General features: G+C 33.7%; 1 protein-coding gene across 4 annotated transcripts in view; it reads left to right on the forward strand.

The window, feature by feature from the left end:
• Positions 1–9373, forward strand: part of LOC117101249 (sodium/hydrogen exchanger 9B2-like) — a 23073-nt gene that overhangs the window by 4025 nt on the left and 9675 nt on the right. For all 4 annotated transcript variants that reach the window (XR_004444255.1, XR_004444256.1, XM_033241193.1 and 1 more), the window contains exons 3-6: positions 512–782; positions 1293–1575; positions 2962–3111; positions 8803–8911. Coding sequence is in view for 2 of the 4 variants with exons in the window: in XM_033241193.1 (XP_033097084.1) it covers positions 512–782; positions 1293–1575; positions 2962–3111; positions 8803–8911 (813 nt within the window). In the remaining 2 variants the exon portion in view is untranslated. The remainder of the gene's footprint in view (positions 1–511; positions 783–1292; positions 1576–2961; positions 3112–8802; positions 8912–9373) is intronic.

A 9373-nucleotide genomic window follows, 5' to 3' on the forward strand; every position in this document is an offset into this window, starting at 1 on the left:
GGGGGGGGGGGGGGGCCTGTAGACACATTAGCTATCGCCTCACTTTTAAGTTGTGATAGTATACGGTTGGAGGAATGATGGGATACGCTAAATATAGAACTGAAAGGTTCCAAAAGTAAACCTACAAAATATGATGCCATGCCTACATAAGACCTGTCCTCGAAGGAACTAAATAGTCAACAATCTGTTACTTGCACAATATAATTGTCAACACAGAAAGTATGGATGAATTAAAATATTTGATGAACTGGTAATTGTAATTTCATTAATCTTGTGTGTATTTTTTGTCATTTGTTTTTGTGTATTTTTAGATTTCTAGAGATTTTTTGCTCATTCTGTTGTACTATATGAATATTATGAAACTATTATTTAGTTACTTTTATATCAATTTATTTTATTGATTTATTACTGTTTTTAAATGTCATTATTAGAAATTTTTTAAAAATATTGTGAAGTTGTGGAGTGATAGGATAGAATGCTGTTCCACATTTTCCACCTCTCTTCATTTCAGGTATGCTTATTGTAGGCCTTGTGTTGGCAAACGTACCACATATTGATATAGCAAAAGATATCACGCCTTCCTGGTCAGAAGTACTGCGCAACATAGCCTTAGCGGTTATTCTGATCCGAGCCGGTCTAGGAGTTGATGCAAAAGCTTTGAAACGACTACGATATGCATGTCTGCGGCTAGCATTTTTACCCACGTTGTTTGAAGCAGCCGCTGTGGCTGTAGCAGCTGTTCTGCTGTTGGACTTCCCCTGGCTATGGGGGTTCATGCTGGGGTAAGTAAACTTCATTTATATTCCATTGTCATAGTAATTCTGTATTGCAATTATGTCCTTATAAAAGTTGACCAATCTGGAGAATCTAGGGTCAATTATTTTTTTCTTCATGTTTGTGTTCTGCAGATATTCTTGGTGTTTTGTTTTTTTGAAATAAAAAAAGGTGGCCCAAACACATAATATAACAGAACAAGTTTTTTTTTTTTTATATTTAGTCTAAGCCCTTTCCAGACAATCAAACTTTATTTGACATGCTTAACTATGGTCATGATGACATCACATAATGACCATATATAGGTGCATCATGACTATATATGGGCACATTATGACTATATATGGACATACAACAGTTCTTTGTCAAATAAAATTTGATTGCTGTGGATAGCACTGTAAACACTAGCCACACATCAAGTTTTATGTTAAATAAATGTAATTTTCCCATATATGGGCATTATGTGATATCATCATGCCCATACGTGGGTACAGTCAATGAATATTTTCTTCTCACAGGTTTGTGTTGGCTGCTGTTTCACCAGCTGTTGTGGTACCCTCCCTGCTAATTCTTCAGGAGCAAGGATATGGCTTAGTCAAGGGTATCCCAACCCTTGTCATTGCATCGGCAAGCATCGACAATGTATTCGCTATTAGTACTTTCAGTATTCTTCTCGCATCGACATCTTCATCAGCAAACATGGTGTTTACAATTCTAAGAGGCCCAATAGAGGTCGTAATGGGGATCGGAGCTGGTGTAATATTTGGGATGGTATTGTGGTTTTTACCCAATAAGTATCAGGTAAAACATTACTTTCTGCTTTTAATAAATTATTATTTTCATTTCGTTTAATGTTACTGTGGTATTAATACTAGTTTGGTTGATTTTAGACTTTAATTATTCAGTACTTAATATCTTGATTGTTTTTTTTAAGCATTATTAATAGTTTAGCTATTGTTTGGATGAGTCTAGAAACGACCTTTCCAGGATGTCAATCAAACTTTACAACTGACCAATCAGAATCAGAATATAGTACATGCTTGTGTTAACATACGCAGTATTTTGGTGGGACCTTAGCAACAATATCTAAGGGGCGGGGCTAAGCTAAGGGGTAAAGTCTATAGATCACTTATTAAATAACATTGTACCTTCTCTGTAAATTGAAAACGATTTACAATTGGTGACATACTGTACATCACCATTGTCAATTTTAGCTGGGGTAGAATTCCTTTAGTGGTTAAATATACGAAATAATAATATTGAAGCGTTCAGTCTGAAAACTGTTTCTCTATAATATCAATAAAAATCCTAGACTGCCATTATTCTATTACCATATTTTTCATAGTACAGTGTATGTCAATAATTTGGAACAAACAATTAGAACATGAAATTGGAGGTTAAAGGGTATAGGTGTGATTTTTCGCCCTACCTCTGTGTGAGTGTACTGAACACTCAGTACATTCTCAAATACTCGCGAAAAAAATCTCTCAAGTGATTCTGGTGGCAATTGAACTAACATCCTTCAGATTTTGTTTGCAACTATTTGTTAACGTACTGAATATTTAGTACGATAACACGCCAATTAGGCAAAACAACATTGAAATAGCATTGCAGTAACCACTGGTACTTTGGGATCGGAATCAATACTATCCAAGTGCAAGCTCAATGGTCCAGAAGCTGCTATGTCAAAAGAAAGAATCCAAAATTTCAGCTTCAATTGCCAAGTGGTTTTTAAGTTATGACATTTTGAAATGTTGGTACCATGCCCCTTTTTCATTGTTATTCAATGTTTATGTAAAAATCCAACAACATGGTCTTTTATTATGTTATTTCATTTATTTCATGTTTATATTCAAATTTATTTTTAAATAACAGTAGATTAAACCCTACAATTGTACAGGTTTTTGTCTTGAATGATCAATAAATTCAACAATGTGTACTTTATTATATAAATATGTGTTATTAATATAACATGAATTTTTTTAATAATGATATTAAATTTACTTATAATGCATCTGTGTTAAAAGAATGAAGTGAACAATAAACACAAGACAATTGAGAGTAAATATAATAATAAGAACTTAAACTGCTGAACAGCTGAATAACTGTACAGTCATATTGTATATAATACAATAATGCCAATGGATATACTTTAGTTTTATTACATCCCACCTATTTTCCCTTCAGTCAGCTATAGTTGGAGTAAGGAGTGTTTTGATTATGTCTTCATCCATTCTTTCACTTCTTGGCCTGAAATTGGCTGGCTATTCTGGGGCAGGTGCCCTTGCATGCCTCGTCTTACCGTTCGTTGCAGGCCTAGGTTGGAAAAATGGCAAGGTAAGTACTTGATCTTTTAGATTCATTAAAAATTCACCTTTGTTTTAACTTCTAATGCCTTGTCTAGCCATTCAGCATGGGGAAAATTCTTTTGCGTTGAAATAAATAACAAAAGCGGCACCCAGTTAATATGGAGAATCATGCTTACCCAAAAGTATGTCATAAGAACAACAAGACGCAATGATGCACTCCCTACCAGGTACCTGTTAAAGTGAGTTCCAGATTAACCATATCCCCTTACATGTCATTTCCACACATCTTTAGAAGTAATTATTTGATTTATCTGATGAAAAAAAAACAGAGAAATGCAGTATAAATCTATATTATTTAACATTCATTTCAGCTTTCATATTTGCTTGGTAGTCGTTTCCAAGAACTCCTAATTATTCTTGATGAGTTCAATGCTTTCCATGTAAATTAGATAAGCAGAATTAACCAAATGTCCTTGAATAAGCCATATAGGCTATGGCGAAAATTTAAATATGAATGGTTAAATTCTCATTGTATTGAAAAGGTAGCAATTTTCGTTAAACATAATCTTAAAAGATGAAAAGATTTTTTGATTTCATGTAAGATAGCTACTTTTTAATGTATTTCCACTACAGTTGTCAAATGCAAGCTTAAAAATCAATCCATTATACAGTAATTCTTTTACACTTCATCTTTCACATTGTGTAATTCGACTAATGCTGCCACTTGTGATGGGGATCAATTCTGTAACATTCAATCTTCACTACCTAGCTTGCAGAAGAAAGTTTTACTAATAGAAATGTTTAAGATGCTTGCTTTCCAATCCTATGGTCTTGGGTTCAATTCCTGTCTATGTTACAACATATTTTCTCTCTACCAAAATAAGCTCTACTTCTTAAGCCTCATAATGAGATGTACCTCCACCAAGATGGTTATGTATTCACTGCTACCTGTCTGTCTTCCTGTCTATCTAATTTTTTGTCTGTCTATCTGTTACCAAGATTATGCAAAAACTAATGAATGGATCATCCTATAATTTATTGGAATGATACATAATAATAGTAGAAAGACACCTGGTCAAAAGACAAGGGTAGCATCACAGAAATTAGATTTTTTTTTACCCTCGAGCATAAAGGAAAATAATGGAATTGCCCCAGGTATTTAGGCAGCACTTAAGAATCTGCCTGAATACGTGGGGGGCGATAAAATTATTTTATTGAGGGTAGGCTGCAGCACTCAAGAAAATAATGTTCCTGAATACGCTAGACGATTTCCTTATTTCATTGAGGGTATGCTGCAGTTTCGCCCATTATACATGGCCTGCATATTGTTGGTACTGTACAGGGCAGAGGTATGCACTCTATGGAGTGACTGCATGAGTTTCTTGTAAAGCATCTTACCACCAGTATGTTGGTCTGATGACAAGGATTGCCACCCATGAGAAGGACAGTGATTGAGTTTCCTAATTGGTAGTCCTTGGCCTAATTGCCTAGGTAATGAATTTTAAAAAGAATGGTCATAATTAATCATACTGCATGTATTTAATAACTCGCCTTCTTAATACGCCTGGATGGGTAAGGATAATAGCATTGTCTTGTCCAAGGACATAAGCATTTTCACCAATATCAGATCCATACTAAGAACTTTTCAGTTAGAAATTTCATGCTCATCAGATTTCAGGCCAAATAAAGAAAATTACTAGTTTCTTGTCCCCTTGCTCATCCATTTTCTGTGCCTCACCAATATTTTTTTTTTTTTTTTTTTTTTTTTTTTACAAAATGTACAAATATCTAACTTACATCAGTAAAATCCTCTCTCAGTCATTTGTGGTTGGGAATACATATTATATAAATCATGTCTGTGCTTCTTTTATTTGCTTTCAATGTGTCTAGTTGGTAAAAGTGGGAAAGTAGTAGATGTTTCCCATCGACAATCTTGGATTTGCCATTTTTTAAGATTAAAAAAGTACCCTCATTCTGATTATTATTTTTTTAAATATTAGGACGAGAAACTACTTTTTTGTTTTACTTGGCACATTTGGGATGACAAGTTCAGACATCATTCCTTGTGGTGTTTCGCTATTTCACATGAAGACCTTTCATTAAGGCGGCAATGTCAAAGAAATGCAATGCAAATTCAGATTTCACTTTAATAAACCTAAGTGCTTTCAATATAAGGACAATAATAAAATACTGTGTAAAAAAACATTTGGAGTGTGGCTGGTCATGCCTCCACAGATGCCTTTATTTCTCTTTATAAGAGTCTTGTTTTACCAGGCCTGGAGTATGCCCAACCTGCCTGCTTTCCTTGAACCAAAACTCTGTCCAATCAGCTTGAAGGGGTCCATAAAAGAGCAAGTAGACTTCGTCTCAAACAACATCAGGGCGAAATGAGTTTCGGGAGAGATTAAGATCGTTGTCTTTGTCGTCCTTTATCAGTTAGAAGGGATAAATTTCATATTAAAGTGTTGGTGGGCATCTTGGACTGCAGCACGGTTTTTAATTTTATGAACATCAATCCCAAGCACACAGTTCGCCTGTGCTTTTTACATCAGACATCCAGGACTCAAGCTTTTTTCCACTCGGCCGCCATTAGACTGTCTTGAGTTTGGGAAGCCGTCTTCTTTCTTCAAAAGATTCATGTTCATTTTGATTCTTTGCTTTTGTGATTTTCATTTTTTTTAATTGTATTCTTGTATCTGTGATTGGGGATGGGCCAACCAGCACTGCTTCAGTGACTCAGTTCACTTTGGTTGGCCCTTCTCTCCCCCATTTTTGTATATTGGACCAAATAAATAATGATATGAAATTCATAAAGAATAAGGAAAGTATTAGTTAAAATATCTGGTCACCTGACTACTATTTAGTCTAAGCATATTCAATTTTTGGGAACTTGTAATACCAATGTTACATTTATTTAAAGTGTGGTTAATATTTTCTTGAATACTGGTAGCTATTTATAATCTTTGTTACACAAATCCATCAGCTGTTGAGTCAATCAATAAAACATGCAACGAATACACTTGGCTTTCCTATTTATTATTTCATGTAGTTCTATGTTTACAATCTACAGGGAAATAGGCAACCTACATTCACAAAAACAATTATTCGTTTAAAGTTGAAAATTCTTTTTAGCCATGTAAAGCTGAACAGCAAATGGATTTTAACAGAAAAGTAAAAAATCCTTGTCCCGGTATTAATCTTTAATGTTCGTTTGAAATAAAATGGTATGATGGACATACACATTACGTATAATGTTGATGGTTGTAGAGCCTGTTCTTTTGACATTTCAATTCACACGTTGGCTATTTCTCCATATTTGGTAGTCACGTTTCATATAGAATGACAAGCATTTAGAATGCCACTGGATGTTATATTGATACTCTTATGTTAAGCCGAGCGGATTGTCATACCCGTTGCCAAGGCCAACCACGATGAATAATAATAGATATGGTGTTTGCAATAAGACACAAATATTTCATAATTTATTGTCTTTGTTAAGAGAATGTCACTTGCATTTGAAGCAGAATCTTTGTGATTGGCAGTCAGTGTTCGAAGTTTTGTGGTCCCTTTTATGTTTGAATGTACATGTTTTTCCCTTTTACAGTACTATTGGAGGTATTTCTCCATTAAAGCTAATATCATATGAGATTATTCATTGATTTACTTAATTTAATTTTTCTTTCTTATAATAATAATAATAATGGTTGACTTGTAGAGCGCATATCATAGAGACCTCTATGCGCTTAACATAAATAATACAAATAGAATGATACTTAACTAATCCTACTCCTTAAACTAAGCATGGTTTGGCCATTGGCTTTGAGGAGTTCATCCGCCCTTTGTTCAGCTATTTTTTTTTCTTGTTGGTGGGTGACCATTCACCCTCCCTTTCAAAGGCCGCTAAGGCCGTAGATGGGGTTGCCAGTTAGTTGCCGGCGATTTGAGTGGATGCATTTTAACATTATACCCAGAACATATTTCATAATTTATTGTCTTTGTTAAGAGAATGTCACTTGCTTATAGTGGGTATCCTGTTTAATATATAGGTAGATAGATAGATTTTAATATTTGTATAGCGCTGGTTAAAATGGAAGTTTTCACTAGTGCTTTACAATATAATACACAATAAAGAGCAATGCCACTGCTGCTGCCGCTGCTGCCGCCGCCGCCACCGCTGCTAATAAAGTAATAATAATGAAATAATAATAATAATAATAGTAATAATAAAAATAATAACAATAAACAATAAAAAAAAAATAACATTAACAATAGAAATATTAAAGATAATGATAATAATGAGATGATAATCAAACAAGAATAAGAAAAGGATAAAAAGAATAATAATAATTATAAGAATAATAACAAAAAATCAAATAAGTCAAATAATAATTGAAGAGAATAAAGACAAATTTGAAAAAATTATATCTACTATTTTCCCACAAGGCCCAGCCCAATTATGCTTTAATAACTAAGTCTCAGAATGAGGCTGAGGGAGTGGAGTTTTTTTTTTGGTTGTGAGAACAAATCCTGCTGTCACATGAATTGAACCCAGGATCCTGGGATTAGAAGGCAAGCATCTTAACCACAAGTTCCACTCCAAAACGCCATTGCATATACCTTGAAAAAAATAAGTATGTCCTAAAATGAACATAAAAGGAAGTATACCACTTGACCTCATAGCCCAGTTGGTAGCGCATTAGGATGGTGATTGGAGGTCTTGGGTTTGAATCCCAATGAAGACAATATGCTTTTCTGAATAAAGTGTATTGTCATTGTTCTTACTAGTTGAGGTGTACCAAATGTTACTATCATCTAATTAAATTAATATAATATTCTAAAGGCAAGAAAGAGATGGATAGGAAGCCTGATTATAAGCTAATCTTGAAGGATTGTTTCTTTACATTATTGTTTTGTAAATTTATGTTTTTGAAACAAAGTGAATTTAAATGAAAACAGGAGATTTTTGGGGTATGGGTGGTGGTGGTAAAAAGATCATTTTTTTAAATGTGGTTTATATCATGGAATATATAAGTTAATATCTGGTATAATTTTTACACAATTGGTTTCATAGACAGTTTTCTCAACATACCTACTGTATAGCAAGCAGTTAGCTGAAATGGTTTTATAAATCAAGGCACAACCTGACTATACATGTACACAATAAATATGCCAATCAAACTTAAGGCTATATTTCTAGTTGATTAAGCCAGGAATTACATCCTTGATATCCATATAATATATTCATGTCATATAATGGTATAGTCAGTATTCTATTATAACTCTGATATAGGTCAATCCATCATTTCAGTGTTATTTTATACATTATCTCAAATATAGAACTATTACGTGGTATACGGCAAGCATTAATATAAAATAAAGACTATTTCCTACAAGAATGTTTCAAACTCGGCAAAAGTGGGTTATTTTCAGACAGGGGTGATAGATATTTTTAAATCTCCCTGGTTTCATCAATGGAAATTTCTGTAATGGATTGGAAAATATCACTGGAGTAGTAGGAAATTTCCTGCCAGTTTTAAAATAATTTATATATAAGAAAAATAAGAACTAATATTTAAAAATCTTTATCTCAATAACCGCTTTCAAGTTTTTCGCCAAATATGATTTTTGTGCCTTAGAAAAATCTGGTTTCCTCTGGAGCCTGGCTTTAAGTAGAAAACTAAAATACTTTTTGTTTAAGTTTTTTTTTTCTTTTTCTCAGATAAAAGTTGGTAATGTAGTGTCAGTATTCTGGCTATTTTTTGAACCTCTTCTGTTTGGTTTGATTGGTGCTGAGGTAGCAATTACTCAGCTTGAACCGTCAACTGTAGGTAAGTCAATTTTAAGCCACTTCAGACTAAAGAATGCTATGGTTATGTTATTGGTATGTACTGAATGAATGTTAAATTAAAATTTTTAGATGTTCATCTTGTAATGAATTAATGTTTGCATTTATATTTAACTGCTTTTATTTTATATATCATGCAGTTCAGCCTTGTGGCTGCAATTTCGATGTGTTTATTTGAATATAAAAATTTGAATTTGAAAATGATAGTGAAGTATATAGAATTTAATCAGGGGAAGATTTAGGGGGGAGCTGGGCTGGCCCTGCTCCCCCTTCTCCCTTCTTCTTTAGGAAAGTAAAAAAAAAAGAAAAGAAAGCAAAAAAGAAAAGAAAAATCGATCACCCAAAACACCTCAGATGTTATTTTCAAGCAAAAAAGCAAAACACCCCGGACCCCTAGGTTAGTGTTATCTCACTCTGCCCCACTTTCAGCCCCCCCCCCCCCCTT

The sequence above is a fragment of the Anneissia japonica genome, unplaced genomic scaffold (assembly GCF_011630105.1).
Source record: "Anneissia japonica isolate Jap-2015-1 unplaced genomic scaffold, ASM1163010v1 scaffold1859_len985614_cov190, whole genome shotgun sequence".
Taxonomy (NCBI): domain Eukaryota; kingdom Metazoa; phylum Echinodermata; class Crinoidea; order Comatulida; family Comatulidae; genus Anneissia; species Anneissia japonica.